This window comes from Sprattus sprattus (assembly GCF_963457725.1).
Source record: "Sprattus sprattus genome assembly, chromosome: 6".
NCBI classification, from domain to species: Eukaryota; Metazoa; Chordata; class Actinopteri; order Clupeiformes; family Clupeidae; genus Sprattus; species Sprattus sprattus.
The window spans coordinates 29628527-29646493 of record NC_137925.1 but is presented as its reverse complement, the minus strand read 5'-3'; the positions used below and the strand labels follow the sequence as shown (position 1 = coordinate 29646493).

The 17967-nt window shown below is 45.4% G+C and overlaps 1 protein-coding gene across 1 annotated transcript in view; it reads left to right on the top strand.

Moving 5' to 3' along the window:
- kdrl (kinase insert domain receptor like) overlaps window positions 1-16553 on the top strand; it is a 45576-nt gene extending 29023 nt beyond the window's left edge. The window contains exons 19-30 of the mRNA XM_080840511.1: window positions 1358-1471; window positions 2060-2148; window positions 2241-2394; window positions 3036-3133; window positions 3590-3712; window positions 4032-4143; window positions 5936-6035; window positions 9258-9363; window positions 10758-10876; window positions 11797-11875; window positions 12102-12202; window positions 14626-16553. Coding sequence (XP_080696637.1) covers window positions 1358-1471; window positions 2060-2148; window positions 2241-2394; window positions 3036-3133; window positions 3590-3712; window positions 4032-4143; window positions 5936-6035; window positions 9258-9363; window positions 10758-10876; window positions 11797-11875; window positions 12102-12202; window positions 14626-14809 — 1379 coding nt within the window. The 3' untranslated portion in view covers window positions 14810-16553. The remainder of the gene's footprint in view (window positions 1-1357; window positions 1472-2059; window positions 2149-2240; window positions 2395-3035; window positions 3134-3589; window positions 3713-4031; window positions 4144-5935; window positions 6036-9257; window positions 9364-10757; window positions 10877-11796; window positions 11876-12101; window positions 12203-14625) is intronic.
- The last annotated feature ends 1414 nt before the right edge of the window (window positions 16554-17967 follow it).

Genomic DNA, 17967 nt, shown 5'->3' with positions numbered 1-17967 from the left:
ACACATTCCAATGTGCTGTCTCTAGGGAGTGCTGTGATTAAAACGGAAAACGGCTAACATTTTTTTTTGGCCAAATCATATTAGCATCCCCAAAGGTCAAAATAACTTTCGTTTTCCCACTGTTAAAGCCGTGACAAGTGGAGAGTGATGACCAGCCTGCCCAGACTGATGAGCGGCGCTCGGATGGTGGGCAGAGGCTAGCTTGGTGATGATGATAAATCAGGCCACTCGCCGCCTAGCGTAGAAGCGTTAATCTTCCTCTCACATCCATCACGGAGGAGCAGCCCTGGCCGGATGCCTCGGCGTGCACCCCAGGTCAGCGGGTAATAAAAAGCAGCGCTCTCTCGCAGACGGGCTGCTCTCCTGCTGCATCTAGAACATGCCGAGCCCACTCGTGATGAGTCGCCCCACCACAATTCTTCCGCTCTGGCACAGAAGGGATTCAACCACCGATGGTGGGGGGGAAAAACACAGAAACCGACACCACAGCAGTTCTTGCCTGAAAGCTGAGTCTGTCTGTTCAGGGTGATGGGGTCAGATTCATTAGAAACATTTTAAGAAAAGGAACACTGGTTTAACCCCCTCAATCCATTGGATTAGCATTTGACTATGAATAATCTTTTAATTGCTCTTAAAACAGACCACGGACATGTCAGTTTGATGGTGTGAAGTTGCAGGAAACCTGATGTGCTAAAAGAAAAACTGCCTTCCATGGCTCTATGACCTCAGCAAGGTCCCCAGCATGTTGCTTTTGCCCTACATATTTGCCTCTCCTGATGTACAGAATTCTAAGAACTTGCTTGGCCATAAAAAGATTGGCGTATTGACTCCATATGTGGATTGCAATATTTTCTGTGTAATGTCTCCCTTGCCTACACTTCTTGGTGTGGTATGTATTTGTTGAAAATATGATAAGGGTATTACAATGTACACGCATCTTTCTTATCTACAGCTTGTAATATTGAAACTTTATGATGTTGCTTTTACATAAAATATTTAATGAGGGCCATTTTGTGCTGTCCTTATTGAAGGGATAAAGGAGGCTTACCAGCTAGTTATTTGTTTTAAAAAGGAATCTACCAGAAAGCTCCCCTTTGATCTCAATCATTTGGATTTGCACCCAATGTAATCCATCATTCACAGTCATCTTGGAACTCAGTGCCAGTTCCCTATGTTCATAGTATGTTCACTCTGAGTTATGAGAATGAAATATCTGGTCTTTTGACAGCAGATATATTTCAGAGCCAAAGAACACATTGTTGTGTTTTTAAGGGGTGTTATGGCCCAAGTGTGGATTTGTGCAGATGTTCTCACATCTTCTCTAATACTCCTGTTCCACTGTGTGTGTCTGTGACAGGCGGAGCCACCAATAATGAGTGGAGAGCCCTCATGTCTGAGCTGAAAATACTGATTCACATCGGTCACCACCTCAACGTTGTGAACCTGCTGGGAGCCTGCACCAAGCCCGGAGGTGAGTGCAGGATTGACTTGACCGCCAGGGATGCCAGAGAGAGGCTCAAAAGTGAATTTTTCAAAAGTTTCAAGTTCCCCATACTGTTGAATTCATCAAACATTTATTCATCATGTTCATTTTATTTAGTTTAATTTATTTTTGCCATCTGTGCAAACACTTGTGCGATACTTTCTGTCATATGATGTACCTCGTACTTCCTTATTTTGTGGTGTTGTGTGTAGATGGCTTGTAGATCTCTCTGTTCCAAATGTATGCACAATTCTATGTGTTTTTAAGCACTTTCATATGTAGCTTCCTTGAAAGGTATATTTCTATTATCTATCATAAATATAATAAATAAATTGCTCACTCTATACATCCTGAAGCATTCTAAAGCTTCTATTTTATTATTATAGCCTCCCCTATTCCATCCAGCTTTAGTAAACTGAGGTTTGAGCAATACTAGTAAAACATATTTCAAGTTGAATGTGCTCCCAATCTTGAAAACAGTCTCCGTAAAACATGAGAAATGTCTGTGTATGCAAATTTACATCAGCATTAGCAAAATGTACATGGCACTGATTCCTTGTTTGCTTCCACCATAAGGTCCCCTGATGATTATTGTGGAGTACTGCAAATATGGCAACCTGTCCAACTACCTGAGGAGCAAGAGGGCTGACTTTGTGGTCTATAAGGTAAGGTGGGGAGGCGGGCCATCATGAGGTGCATGGGCTCAGGTGGAGATGAGCAGCCTCTGACTGACCGCTGTGCTGTGTGTCTCGCCCAGAGTCAGGATGGCAAAGAAGTGCACTCGGGCTCCGGCTGTGACCTGAGCGAGCTTATCAAGCGTCGGCTGGAGAGCGTTGCCAGCACCGGCAGTTCCGCCAGCTCCGGCTTCATCGAAGACAAGAGCTACTGCGACTCGGAAGAGGAGGAGGAAGGTAGCGGCACCACACACACACACACTTTCTCTCTCGTGCGCACCTCCGCCTCAGCCTACCCCCACCTCCGCCCCACCCTGCACTCAATGCCCTCTGACTGTTCCTTTCCTCCCCTCTTTATCTGATGAAGAGCTTCCTCTCTGATTCATAAATACAATTCTTATGAAGCTGGATTCACTGTCACCCTGCTGGGCTCTTCTGTTCCTGTGCACTTCCCTGGCTGCTTGTGTGTGCATTGTCCCATCTTCCCGTCACCACTGGCCTGCACTCTGCATGTTATTTCTGCTCTCATAAACTGTTTACTCAGGTGGGTCACCAGGAGTTCCACCCACCTCCCACCCCCTCTTCCTCCAACTGAGCATCATTAAATGAACACGCCGCACGTGTCAGACAAAGAGTCCAAACAGGAGGCAGGGGGTGGGGGGTTCTTAAAGGATGTTTTTAAGACGGCACCAGAAGGTGGATTAACATTGAACATTATATCATGGTGTGACATGAAGTATGTGGAGAGATTTGGGAAGATATATCACAAATCTTGCTGCCTCTTTGCTAATGCTGCAATTTTTTATCTGTGAGTTGAATTACGAACAGAATACTCCCATTTGGTTTAATCATTGTCATTTCCCGCCCATTCTTTGCAGAATCTGAGGACTTGTATAAGCGGATTCTGACAATGGAGGACTTGATTTGTTACAGCTTCCAAGTGGCGAAAGGCATGGAGTTCTTGGCATCACGGAAGGTAAGGGCACCCCCACAGACTGCCAGTCATTGTGTCAAAAGCACTTAGGTCACTAAAGAATCATTGTCAACTGGAAAAGACATACAGTTAACAGCAGCATTTTCACTACACCCCTGTACAGTTTACTATCACGCCAGCAGCAGTTACTGCAGAGGCAGTCAAACAATTACTGTTGCTCTGAATAAGAAAATGGAATATCTCTTCTAATTCTTCCACATGTTCATCTCATCTGCCCTGCGTTATCACACCTTGGCAGCATGTGCGCTGCAGCACACGTGTTTCATATCAGAGATGGAAAACTGCATTGACAAGTCAAACAACCACACGTCCAACACAAATGTTGTTTTCTCCAAACTCCGAAGCCTCATTGCACCGTGAGGCCCTGTGTCTGTTATCAGTGCATGCTTTGATGGATATTAGCTATGACTGAGTCTTAAATGTACTTGCTTTCAACAGTGCATTCATCGAGACTTAGCTGCCAGAAACATTTTGTTGTCTGAAAACAACGTGGTGAAGATATGTGATTTTGGCCTCGCCAGAGACGTCTACAAAGACCCCGACTATGTGCGCAAAGGAGATGTAAGTTGGTGGTCTGAGAGACATACTGAAAGCATACGGATGTCACGTATCTGGAAAGCAACAAATATACTATTTATAGTACATATTTATAGTACATATAGACATATAAATATGAATATACTACAAAAAAGCCATTTCTATCTGGATGATCAATCCTTTGGTCAAGACATGAGTTCTGTCGGGAGAAGTGTTTGTGTACTGTTTCAGCACCTGTTCAGCCATAAGAGCCCTGGTAATAGTAGTCCAGGCAGACCTGTAAAGCATGCACTAGAGAGAGAGGAAAGCAAACAGCCTTTTGTCCATCTCTCCCTGCCCATAGGCCCGACTCCCCCTGAAGTGGATGGCGCCCGAGGCCATCTTTGACAAGATCTACACCACCCAGAGTGATGTGTGGTCCTTCGGCGTCCTGATGTGGGAGATCTTCTCGCTGGGTAAATACCTCCACTGTCCTAGCGTGTTATAATTCACCCATCTCAAACCTCATGTGCTCACCAGTTCTCACAGTCATTCCCCAATGCCTCATGGGAGTGCGGCTCACACTGCACCAGTGCTTTTGACCATGTCAATTTTTCTCAAATCTCCCCAGATATGTCTCTCTTTCCTTTCATCAATCCATCAGTGCATACTTTAGACTGATCTATGCGGAGGTTTGTTTATCTAAGTGTTTTGTCCCACACTTTGGGTTCACACTTTGCTGACTCACAGATTCCTCTGTGCTTTTACAGATTTGAATTTGTATATTTATCATTCCGTTCCATTGCATGTTGCTCCAGTGAAATTGCTCGTGCAGATGGCGCAGTTGATTGATTTCTCCCATTCGAATGTACACATGGAGTATTAGCAAAGGCCTTCACTCACACAGAATGAGCAGAAAAGGCCAGCACAGCCTTTAATCAAAGATGCCATTTAAACATGTTTTGAAAGTGTTTGTGAGGTGCCCTGGACTACACACCTCGTCCAGATGGAGCAGGCAATAACTGTCTGCTGCTGGTAAATTGGCCCTTTGGGACGGAAAGGGGAGTAGCATTGTCAGCTTAAGAAAACAATTTTCATGCTGCTAGTGCAAAAACATTAGTGCGCTTTAACAGCAATTTGATCATGAATAAGGGCCATAAAAAATAAATAATGGCTCACATTTGGACAAGCTGTTTCTTCAGTTGGAAATGCAAACTCACTGTTGCCAAGCAGCCAATCAATGTCAATGTTTGCACCCACTGTCAAGACAGTGCAACCTTTAAGACGCCATTGTACGTATGTCTGTTTCTTAATGTACAGTTATTATCTCTGGTCTATATATTGTCTGTTTCTCCCGCTCTCTCTCTCTCTCCTTCTCTCTCTCTCTCACACACACACACCCGCGCACACACACACCCGCGCCGCGTGCACACACACACACACACACACACACACACAGACACATACATTACCTTGAACATCTGGACAGCATTAACATTTGTCTCAAGTAGATGAATTACAACATGAAAAGGCGGAAGAAAAACACAATGACTTGCAGCCTTCTAATCTGTGCCGATCAAACGCTCATAACAGGCCCAAGGTGCATCCATATGCAGATTCTAGCGGGCCAGTCTAGCAGCTCAAACCATGTCTTGTCATGTTTGGCTCTCTGCCCCTGCTTCATGAGTTGCCATTATTCAAATAAAGTCTTTTAAAAATGGATAACAGTTACATTTGTTCAATCCATTTGTTTTTCATGTTTTTCTGATCTGTTCTAATGTGCTTAGATCCATCTGGAATTAGGGGAAAACCTCAACTGAAATTCATTGTTGTTGCAGACATGGTACAGTAGGCCTTCATGTGTTATCTGATATTGTATCAGGGGTTTCAGTCAAGCACATACAAATATTATTTCGTGACTCATGATCCTTCAAGAGGGTAGCATTTCTAATAAGCTGGCTGCATACTTGTTTTGGCTGCGTGCTTCAATATTGATGCTGATTTGAAGGCACTGGTTCAGATTTAAGCGAGCGGTGGACTATGGTTGCGCGGCTCCTTCTCCAACCAGACGTGAACTCTGGAGCCATTGTCCTTGCTTTCTCTCACTTCTCTCCCCATTGATCTCAATGTGCTCGCAGCTCTTTTGCACTGTTCTGTGAGTTTCTCCTCTCATCTCTTTGAAGTGACCGCTCATGTGAGTCTGCGAGATGTGCTCTCCTGATAACCCCCCCCTACTTCTCCTCCTCCTCCTCTCTTTCTTCTCCCCAGGTGCCTCCCCATACCCTGGCCTACACATTGATGAGGAGTTCTGCTGCCGACTGAAAGAAGGCACAAGAATGAAAGCACCTGAGTACTCCTCCTCTGAGATGTAAGACTCATTTGTTCCAGATTTCTTGATGATCAATAAAACAGACCATGCAATTTAAATGGAATTGCTCAAAGCGGATATGTTATATGGCTTGGAGATGAATGAGATCATTATAGTAGGTCTGGTTTTATATCCATTAAGTCTTTCTGACACTGCGCAGGGCCATGCCACAAGAACAATGGATTGCTATTTCAGGGAGCCTGCATGACATGCTGACTCTGTGCACAACAGTTACGAGTGTGTGTGTGTGTATGTGTGTGTGTGTGAGAGAGTGGGAGAGAGAGTATGGTCATTTGGGTTGTTTCATGGGTGAATTGTTCTTGGGGGATTGGTTTACTGCTGTGGCACTAAATGAGTTGTGAGTGTTCCCTGCCAAAGCTATATGGCCCCGCCCCTCCTATCCGAGACTGCAGCCCTCTCCTGGGTCATTAGTATGGAACCGAGGCGACTGCCAGATATGGATCCTGGGTCATTAGTATGGAACCAAAGTGACTGCCAGATATGGAGAGGAAATAAAGCTTTTCATACTACATTGATTCGGCTAAATAGAGTATGAAATGTATCTGATTTCAGTCCTACTAAGAAAACCCTAAGAAGGCTTTTGAAGGACTTTGACAGTAACTATGTATGGCTATCCACTTAGTGGGTGAGAGAGAGTCCGGGCAGGGCAGGCTGCCTGCATGGTGTTCGGGGTGTTAGACATTGATCCGTCACGGAGCGAATAACAGCAAAGCCGTAACCATGACTTCCATTAAAGCCCCAGCGCACCTGGAGGAACAGGGCTGCTGTAGGGGGTCGTTGGGTGGAGGAACAGGGCTGCTGTAGAGGGTCGTTGGGTGGAGTGGCACCTGGAGGAACAGGGCTGCTGGAGGTGGTCGTTGGGTGGAGGAACAGGGCTGCTGTAGAGGGTCGTTGGGTGGAGTGGCACCTGGAGGAACAGGGCTGCTGGAGGTGGTCGTTGGGTGGAGGAACAGGGCTGCTGTAGAGGGTCGTTGGGTGGAGTGGCACCTGGAGGAACAGGGCTGCTGGAGGGGGTCGTTGGGTGCAGAGGCAAGTGGGGCCAGTCTGCCGTTGTGATACACCCTCCATGGGTAAGTGGATCTGGAGCACAATAATGCTTAAAGTTGGTGAAATAAAATAGCTGTTTTGGCTTCTCTCTGTTCTCCCTGTCTACTCGTCAGATCAGAGTGTCAGAAAGAGAACTTCTCAAAGAGAATGCTAACTTTACTGCATCTAGGATGATTGAAGGAAGCCATGGAACACTTATGTATCTTCTGTTATGGGCCAAATGCTGAATTTCATTACAAAGATTCAAGTTTTACGACTCTCAGTCAAGTGATTCTGCTACTGCCTTGTGCCAGACATTGTGTTCCATCTTATTCTGTTTTATCACATCAAGCCCCTACAGCTTATTCACTTGGATAGAATAACAGCTTTACTTGCGTTTTAGAACTTGACTTCCATGATGGAGTCACATATGAGACGGATCACGCCACATGGAGCCAACTGATGATTGGGAGAGCTCGGCAAGATGATAATTGGAGATGACCAGCAAAATGCAAGCCAGACTTCCCTCTCTGTAAATAGGGGAATGTGAGTGGAGTCCACAGGCCCTACCAGTCCTATGATGATATCCACTGTTATATCTGCAAAGGCCAAAGAGCTTTTCCGTTCTACTTCAAAGCAGTTGCTGATAGGGCCTAACAGAGCCTGAAGATAACACCAGTGTAAAATACAATCAGCACCTGCTTCTTGTTGAGCCATCATTGATAGTGTCAACGTGACCCCCTCAACCCCCATTTCAGGGACTCTGCCTTGGGTCTGAAATGCTGATCGTATGTGCAAGTCTCCATGACTCCCAGCTCTCCCCCAGAACCCGGGCCCTGACCCTCACCCCAGCAGGCCTGTTGTATGGATGATGAAAGGGCCCGCGGGTCAGGAGATGGTAGGCAGTAAATCTGCCCCGCTGGTGATGCACCAGACTCATCAGGAATGTGACCCACTACAATTGCCTGTCTCTGGCACCCTCACAGGAACCAATACCAGTATGTTTGGGAAGGCCTGAATGTCAAGGGCACAGAGACAGGGTGCAAACAAGCTGGGGCAGGACCTCCCACAGACTCATATTCAAAGAATGATGAGCTCAGGAGCAGAAGGTTAGGTGCACTCTCCTCTCCTCTCCTCTCTGCAACGACGGGGTATTAGATCTCACTGAGGGATTTCAAACATCCCCCTAGACAGGATGCAGAGTTGGGATTGTAGATCAGGGCAAGGCTCCAGTGTCCCATTAGGCATTTTGCTCCGTGTCCGGCAGCCCCTCCACCTGGCTGGAGAGAAGAATCAAACATAGGAAGTGGAGTGGCCCTACTTCCTCCAAAGATGCCCTGAATGCAAACCCAGATGGAGAAAACAAGGAAGGTGGACGCTTGAGAAGAAGTAATGAACCATCTGCTTTTGCTATGATTTCACCCTCCTGCCAAATCAGCTCGATGTGATGCCAATCATCGGAGAGCAGTGTGGTGAACTTGAATGGCTGTGTGTGTGTGTATGTGTGTGTGTGTGTGTGTGTGTGTGTGTGTGTGTGTGTGTGTGTGTGTGTGTGTGTGTGTGTGTGTGTGTGTGTATGTGTGTGTGTGTGTGTGTGGGGGGGGGGGGGGGGACATGAATGGCTGTGTGGGGATGTGAGGAAACCAGCATAGAGAGAGTAAGGAGTAGAAGCTCCATCATCACCAGCGACTCATGCCCCGACCGAGGGAACGCTAGCGGAGTAGAGGAAGGAGGTTTCCACTAAAGAACTCGATTTCAGTGTTCCATGTCTGCATTCCTCCACGACTGATCTGCTTCCCACCATCACAGGCCATTACTGCCTGGAAACTCCAATAATGGCCGCAGAGGAGTCCCATTTGGGGAGGGATGCTGACAGCTCATCAGAGAACCAGAGAGTGCAGCTCCGCACCACCAACTCTCCCTGACGGCTAGGGCCTGGTTCCATGGGATCTTACTAGCGTCATTAATGACTGTGATGAATGGGTGATTAACTCATGGAGACCCGGTCACCTGGCTGTGAGGTCAGATGGGTTGGCCTTTCAGAGGAGTGCTTACTTTGAGGGATGACATTGTTTGAGGGTTGATCACCAGCCAATGATTTTTTACGATCCCGTCAAATGCCAGTGCAGTATGGTTTGTGTTTGTGCGGTTCTAACTGACCTGTGTTCTTGGCAGATACCAGACCATGCTGGACTGCTGGCAGGGGAACCCTCTGGAGAGACCCACATTCACAGAGCTGGTGGAGCAACTCGGGGACTTGCTGCAAGCCAGCGTGCAACAGGTAAGAGACCCTTGCAACTGCCCTACAACAAAACTCTTCAAAATCCCATAACGGTGATTTTAGCTGGCGGTGCAGATCCAACCCAATCCTTGGCACGTCAAGTATAATGAATAATAAAAATCACTGTCTGTTCTTCAATATTTTTGTATCCCCTCTAAATGTAGTTAAGCACTGTAAACTTGTCATACTCATTGTGGGTCTGATGTTTGACAAAGCACACATATAAATTATCTTTGGATTAGAGAACATAAAAAACCCAGACCACAGCCCAATGTGGCAAGCTCTTTCCACATCACACTAGTGAACTAGACGTTTTACAACCTTCCTTTAACTGTGAGGTTAGTCATTGATCTCAAGTGTGACTCACACATTGCAAGTGTTCAGGAAACGGTGCAGTTTGGTTTGTGCCGGCACAAGGCTTGAAGAGGGCTTTGGCCCACGGGAGTCTTCAGCCTCACTGAGGAGGGAAGTTCCTATCAACAAGCCCCCTCACTTCCCTTAGAAAGGCCTAGAAGGGAGGAACACATTCAAAAACAGGAGGAAAAATAATGCACACCCTAAGTGCTATTGTAGCAGTGCCTGATAAGCCAGCAAGTGCCTTTATGTCTTCTCAACTCTTTCTGTGCAGTAGTTCAACCCATTGGCTGTAAGAAAGTACACTTTGCAAAATACCCAAGAAGGATTAATGGTTTAGATTGTTGTTCTTAATCCCCCTAATAATTTAATGCAAATAATAAGACCACTTTATCTTCTTAAATTCCTATGTTTCTCTAATGCCATTAAAGACATTCTACGATATCAGTTTTCTCTCTTGTGAAGTCAGATAATTGCAAGAAGGAAATCACTTCTCTTGACTATTCCATGTTTTTGTCAAATAAATAATACTCAATTCTAAATATCCCAGATGAACAAATGGTGGCTATAATAATATAATTTCCCTCTGATTAAGGCGCTCTTAGTTTAACCTCTTTCGGATAGATTAACATATCCAACAGATCATCAGTCATTAAGCCTGGGCTGCGGGTAATGGATGATATAGATCCTATATGTGATGAGAAGCTCTAGGATATTCTCAGCACTATGCACGTTCCCTCTAGAATGATTACACATGAGGAAGCTTATTGACATTGGAGATCGTCCAAGTGACCTGATTTATCATACTCTGGCTCCATCCTTGATTGGAAATGATAATCATCTCACTTTCTTCCATGTGTGTCTTCATTATGATGGGATGTCTTTGCCAGGCTTCCCTAGTATTTAAATCTCCTTGAGGCTGATAAGAAAAACTCACCGGTCCATGAATGCCTTTTGGCTTGGCACTGTAATAACCTATGCTCATCATTTGTATGTAAAGGGGCCTCCATGGCTGAGCATGTGTCTCTTTCGTCCGTCAGGAAGGGAAGCATTACATCCCCATCAACACCCTGCTGACTAAAGAGGCCAAGCCCTCCAGCCCTGCACCAACAGAGGGCTCCTCCAGCCGTCCTCTCTCCCAGAGGGACTCGGGCACATGGTAAGAGCCAGTCCAGACCTCCTGGCCACCAGGCCACTCTCCTCCTTAGCCATGAGCCATGTGCTACTGGACAAGCTGTGCACTGTCTGACTCAACACTCACTTTAAGCACACTAAGGGAACTCTCAGACAGGATTCAATCATTGTTGTTCATCTGAAACTTTTACAATTCAATTCATCTTGTGGTCAGATAACCATTTTAATATAATTGAATTGTTGCCCAGAGTTATTGTTTTTTGATGATAAGAGATAATATTTGATCTTTCTGGAAACCAAAGCGGTGAAACAAGTCATTTTGAATGTGAACTGTTCAAGAGACCCAGTAGAGCTCTGAGAGCTGATGACTAATCACTTTCTTAAACATGTTCTCCAGTTTCTATTCAATAACCTGGAAGGCGCACCGCTAACCAAACACACAGGGCACAAAGCAGCCTCAAGGTCCTGCACTTAAACAAGAGAACATAAGGATGTGATGGAGGGCAAGGAAAGCGCTGATTAGGAGCTGATAAGGCTGGAGCTGAATGGAGAGAGAGCTCACAGCATCATGGCTCCCCTCAGGAATGTCCTCCCAAGCCCCACAACCCCACATCAGGATTTATGTTCACTTAAGATAATATTTGTCCAGCGCTTGTATTTTCACAGGTTCACCAAGTCTATTTATGGAGAAAGGTGTTGAAATGCAGTAAGGACACTTATCCCGTTAGCTGAATTAAACAGCTATCTGATTCCCCATGTGCTGAAATGTGAAATGAAAAGAGTCTGCGTTTATTTTCAGAGAAATTCCATTGACACGAGAGACTGTTACCAGATCTCTGAAGTTCTCACTCTTGTGTTTCCTCTCCTGGCCTGGAGAAGCTTCTTGAATGCTTCAACCCTGTTTGCACCTATTGGGATCTGATATTGGACATTTTATCCTTTCAGGAACATTAAGATCAGACCCGCTAGCGTGAAAACCTTCGATGAGGTCACCATGGAGAATGGGACAAATGAGATCCATGAGGTGAGGCATGAGTTTTCCATTGCCTTTTGATTCCCATGATTCCCTTTCTCATTATGACTATAATCTCTCTGCAATCTTAACACCAGCACGGGGCCATTGCTCCATCAGAGTGAAGAGTTGATGGTGATTAAACTGGTTTCCTCTCTCCTCTCCTCTCCTCTCCTCTCCTCTCCTCTCCTCTCCTCTCCTCTCCTCTCCTCTGCTCTCTGTGACTGTGACTGTGCAGGGGGGACAGTCAGACAGTGGAATGGGCCTGTCCTCAGATAGTCTGAAGACACTGAAGCGCTTGGAGTCCCTGGCCAGGCCCTTGAGCATCATGGCTCTGGCGTAAGTATAGGATGCTAATCCTATTTACACCAAATGCCACTGACAACCTGAGGGTCACAGGAAGAGTCTTGGCCGTTTACTCCCTTATCCTTGGAAACCCTCCTGCCGAGAGGGAATGTAGATGTCATATAGTCCCACACAGTCACCTCAACCCCCCCTCCCAACACACACACACACACACACACACACACACAGACACACACACACACACACACACACACACAGAGACACACACACCAGCCCAACAGCTCATACCCCCTCCTCCACAGCCCCGGTGGCTGCCTCATGTCTTTGTCAGAAAGTGCTTGTATGAGGCCCGTAGACAATAGCCCAGAGGAGGGACACTGCCCAAGGTGGCAATCCCCAAAGAGCAGATAACAAAGGCTGGGTGGAAGTGTGACTCCTGAAGACTGGCGCTGGTCCTGAGTCTCATGCCTCTCTTTTCAGAGTGTTTAAGACACAGCCTAAATTGAGTGGAGGTAAACGTGTGTGTCAGACATCATTATGTGTACGCACCTAAGACGAAGAGGGACATCTGAGGGGTGCTATCAGGTTCAGCTTCAATGGCTTTAGATTGAAACCCTTCCTCACTCTCACAGGGTACAAGAGGTGAAGACACCAGATCTTGTGTTGTGATTTAAACCCAAGTGGATGATTCAGGGTCACCTATTGGCCTTGACCTGCTCTGCTCTTTGTCACCCTGAGGGTGGGAAGTGCTTTTATGATCCACCTGAAAAAGCAAGGTCAAGGTTCACGGTCCTGAGTGATGTCATTCCTGCACTTTCAGAACTTTCTCTTTAATACTCTCAGCTCCCCTGTGAAGGCAAATCCCCATGAGCTGCCTTGAGGTTAGCCTCCACAGCGGTGTCATTTAGAGATGGGTATTATCCCTCTTACACAGATGATCAAAAGGAGGATGATAGTTGTGGTGTGATGAAGACGGCTCACTCACTATATGGTGGCATAATGTTGTGGCAGCAGAATCTTCAGACATCTGCCCTAACTTTGTGCCCATTAGGGGGTGCATACCATAGTCCCATATTTGTTTGTTGACAATCGTGAGAGCGTAGCAGCCCACAGCCAGAGAGAAGGGAACGAGGGGTATGCCAAATATACCAGCAACATTGCATCCCATGTCCTTGCCTGAACTACATTAAGACAACAGATTTTGAGCAGCAAAACTGTAAAGTATTTGTAAATATTTGAAAACAGTGCCTTTGCTGTAGTGAACTAGAGTTAATCATTTAAACAGGAGTCATTCAAATGCACCAAGAGCTTCCCAGAGTCTCAGGCATGGGTTAATAAGTGTCACCCCAACATGACTTAGGCAGTGGTGAAGTCTTCAAAATATGTGACCACTCAAAAATAAGGCTTAACAAAAATATGCAGGTCATAAGCTGGAATGTTTAACTCTTGAAACATGAAAACAGGGGAGGTGTTGTTTGATATGAATTTATGAGCACTCCTTTTTTTTCTCTGTCAGCCCATCTGTGATTAATGAGAGGCTCCGGAGGCCTGATGAGCACGCCGCCACACGGACTCGCTTTCATTTCAAACATTCTGACCTCCCTGCCTCAGCAACCATTGTCCTTCCCTCCCACTACACACACACCCCTCCCCTCCCCCCGCCCCACACACACACTCCATATACAGTGCCCTCTCACTACACACACACACACACCTCCCCCCGCCCCACACACACTCCATTTGCAGTGCCAGTGCCCTCCTCTCCTCATCTCTGTCCCACCATGCATGAGTAAAAAACTCAATCTGGGCAGAGCCTGGGCAGTCTCATTCAGTCCGCAGGGCCTCTGCCATTGAGAAAGGAGACACTCGAGGCATGCATGAAATGATCTATACATTGAGCAGAAGGAGCCCATGCTGAGCAGCCACTCGATCACTGTCACCTTTGACCTTCTGCAGCTCTATAGGGCTGTGCCGTGGTGCGCCGTGGTGCTTGCGGTTGCCCCCAAGCCTTTGTGGTGGAGAATTCCACCTGGCAACCCCCTGCTGGCCATAGGCAAACTCCACACAATGCCAGAGACTGCGGTTGGCACATAAGAACCTCTCAGTCATACCCAAAAACACCCTTTATGTATGGAGCTTTAGGGAATTGGGCATCCTAATTTCCCAAACCCAGTGACAAATAGCCCAGTGTTAAGAATGATTTACTCAAGGGCGACTGCCCCAAGTGCCCTCAAGGGTAAAAGTTCTGGAAACCCCTAGCAACTGCCAGACAATGGTACTGAATTCCCAAACTTGAGCAGAGGTATGAGTAACGGTCCCTGACTTCTGTTGAGAATAACAGTCTGACTGCATGGAAACTGTTCTGCCTCCAACACGTCTTTCACACACATTAGACCACACGTTCCACTGTTCACTGCAGCCTCTGATGGTGTTACCTTCACACTTTCTTCTTCTAGGATGAAAAATGTGAGCAAGAGTAAGGAGTCCGTCCTGACTGAAGGGGACCGGGAGAAGCACCAGGGCCCGAATCCTTCACTGGACTACAGCCTGGAGGATTCATCCCTAGACCCCGAGCTGGAGTGTCACAGCCCCCCTCCAGACTATAACTCTGTGGTCCGCTACTCAACTCCGCCTGTCTAGAGATGACCTGTGCTGAGATCCCCCAAGAGCCACCAGCCCTCTCTGCTCCTTGCCTGGGCAATCTGATCACCCCTGCTCCTCTCCCCTCCTCTCCTCTCCTGTCATCTTCTCCTCCTGAACCGAAGCGTACGCCTCCAACTCCTCAGGAGTTGTCACAGGCAGCCGCTCTTGTTTGATATCTGTTTTCCCTCTAATTCTCAAGGAATGTACCTTGGTGCCTTAGTTGCCGTCAATTCTTTGGACACTCGTTCGTCTCTTTGTTCTGTTTCAAATGAGCACTTTCCAGGGGCCGATTGTGTTTGTTAAGGCAAGCCCAGTGGTCAGAGTAGGGGAAGTCCATTTTTCATTAGCCTCCCGAAGCGCTGCTGAAACTGTGCCCACATCACTGTGCTATTCCCAGAAACAGCTAAAGACAGCCTCAGGTATTCCTTTTATCTACTGTGAACACAAAAGAAGCACAACACACATTCCTGCTCTAGCACACATCTAATGACATTCCACTTAAGGCACTGGTGGCCATCCAGAAATGAAGCAAGCTTACTTTTGGTAATTAAAAAAAAAGACAGTGAGGTGGGTGGGTTTTGTAATGCTTTTGACATATTAATGATTTTACTTCTGTACAAATATGTTATGAAACTGGAATGTTATTTGATATTTGATTTGAATAGTATATAATTATTTTGGAAATAGCCCTTAAATATTTTAAAATATTTTTTGAATAAATGTTTTATTTCTAAGCGTATTTTTAGGATCGCTAAAGTGTCCTTTTAAAAGTAACTGTCAGACTAGCGCCACAGGGGTTCTTGAATAATTGAAAATGCAGTCTGGAAACATAGCTATCCCACTGGATTAGCCAGACGGAGTCCACATCAAATCCACACAGAAGCTGTCTCGCCCAGGTCAGTTGTAGGAAGCCAAAAGGTTTTATTTGCATCCTCTTCTAGTCAGATCTGTTTCATAGTTGCCTGTAATTCAAACCCCATGTCTTAATTGTGCCCTCACCCTGTACTTTTCATTATTTATTTCACTTACTCACATCAAATTGTATTCCACTTGAACTTATCTCTGTAGTATTTTAAAGGAAGAACGAATTTGGGGGAGCTGTTTTGATGTCAGTATTATTAGTCATCACCACATGTTATGTGTCGTGTGTGTTATGTGTCAGATTATTATATGCTTTCAGTTAAAACGTTCACATGAGTCAGAGAACAGTCAAACCAAAGGCAACGTCTTGTCCCTCCCCTCTGGTGCAAGGCCCCATGCTGTTTACACTACTGTATACATGGCCATTACCAGTTAGTGGTGTATTGCTGTTGCTAACCAGCTTGTTTGTTGTGATGGTATTCTGCAAGTATTTTTTTTATGCTAAAATATAAGGAGAGCTTGCAGGGCAGGCTTATAACCTCTACAACAGGCTGGTCTTTACGGCTCATGCTCTGTATCAAAAGTGGAAGCTATTAAAAAGGTAAACAGAAGGGAGTTTTAGATGTATCATTAGAGGAGGTGCTAGCTCGCTCAACACTAACCTAGTGGATAAGTGCCAGTATTGCAGTTAGAATTCAACTTTACACCAATTTCTGAACAACAAGAACTGCCAAATGATGTTTGTATTTTTCTAGATTGACTAGTTTGTGTGCGCTTTGATGAAGTAAAATGTATGCACTGATATTTTTTATCAAATATGGATTTTTTAAGTATTCAAAATGTATTTTATTATTAACCAAGCATAAGACTTACATAAAAGAATAAAGATTTATATATTTATACGTTTAATTTTGTCTACTGTCTTCTCTAACACATGTTCTGTTAATATGCTGAACATGCCCTGTGAAGATATCCATCCATTAAACATTAATGAATTGAACATATTTTGGAGCATATTTAAGAGAAGTAAATGATTTAAGAATGCTCCACAGAACCCACCCCCTATGGGGATGCCGTTGGCTAGAGTGGCCTACTGTGAGAGAAGATAAACCGTCTACTTGAGACTGGGCTGGAATAAATAACAACATTCAAATGAATTCAAAGTAATTATCTTTCCCTAATAATAAGCTTTGAGGCCATTTGTTGTGTGCAGTTTAACATCCTGCAAATGTACTGTCTGTGTATGTGTTCGTGTGTGTAAGTGGCATGTGGACGTGTGTGTGTGTGTATGTGGCATATGTACGGGTTTACGTGTTTGTGTATGTGTGTGTGTGTGTGTGTGTGTAAGTGGCATGTGTACGTGTATGTGTACGTGTGTACGTCTGTGTATGTATGTGGCATGTGTACGTGTGTGTGTGTGTGTGTGTGTGTATATGTGTTTTTGTGTGTGTGTGTCTGTATGTGGCCTTTGTACGTGTATGTGTGTGTGTGTGTGTACGTGTGTGTGTGTGTGTGTGTGTGTGTGTGTGTGTGTGTGTGTGTGTGTGTGTGTGTGTGTGTGAGGGACCGGACGGTCACCCCACGTTGTTTTGGGAGGTCGCAACTGGACTAGGTGGTGTAGTCTGGAAGAAGGATGCAGGAGATGGTGGCTTTCATATAAAAATATCTTTCTCTTTTATTTACTGGGGGACTTCTCTACATCAACCCCAAACCATTGCACACAAAATAAACAAACATAAATCACATACAAAATGCACTCACAGTGCTTCATTGATCTAGGCAGAATGTTAATTTGCAGAATCAAGCTAGGCAAATTTCACTTCGCAGAAATAGGGCCTCATTTATAAAACGTACTTATGCACAGAATTGATCTTAGACTGTGCGTGCGATCAAATCCACGTCTAAGTACAGATTATAAAAACCGTCTTAGACGTAGAAAAGGACGTATCTCTACGTCTGGTTTTAGTTCGTGTAAGTACATTTCCTTGTGGCAATACTGGAGTACTGCAGGAATTTAGAACTCAAAGCGCCGACACGCAGTTTCATCAACGTCAGCACCACCGTCACCATTAGGGCTAATGTTTCGCTCAATAAAATCAATTAAACTATTAGAACAATTCACACATGAATGAGATTCACATCTAATAGGCATTCCGTTTTAATTTCACAAGTGTAAAACATTTCGCTCAATCTATAGCCTATAGAAAGTCTAATAGTGGCTTAGTTTTCATTAGGAGGTATGGCTGCATTGGCGTTGTTAGAGGATATTGCCAACTGCGCAATAAGGAGAGAAA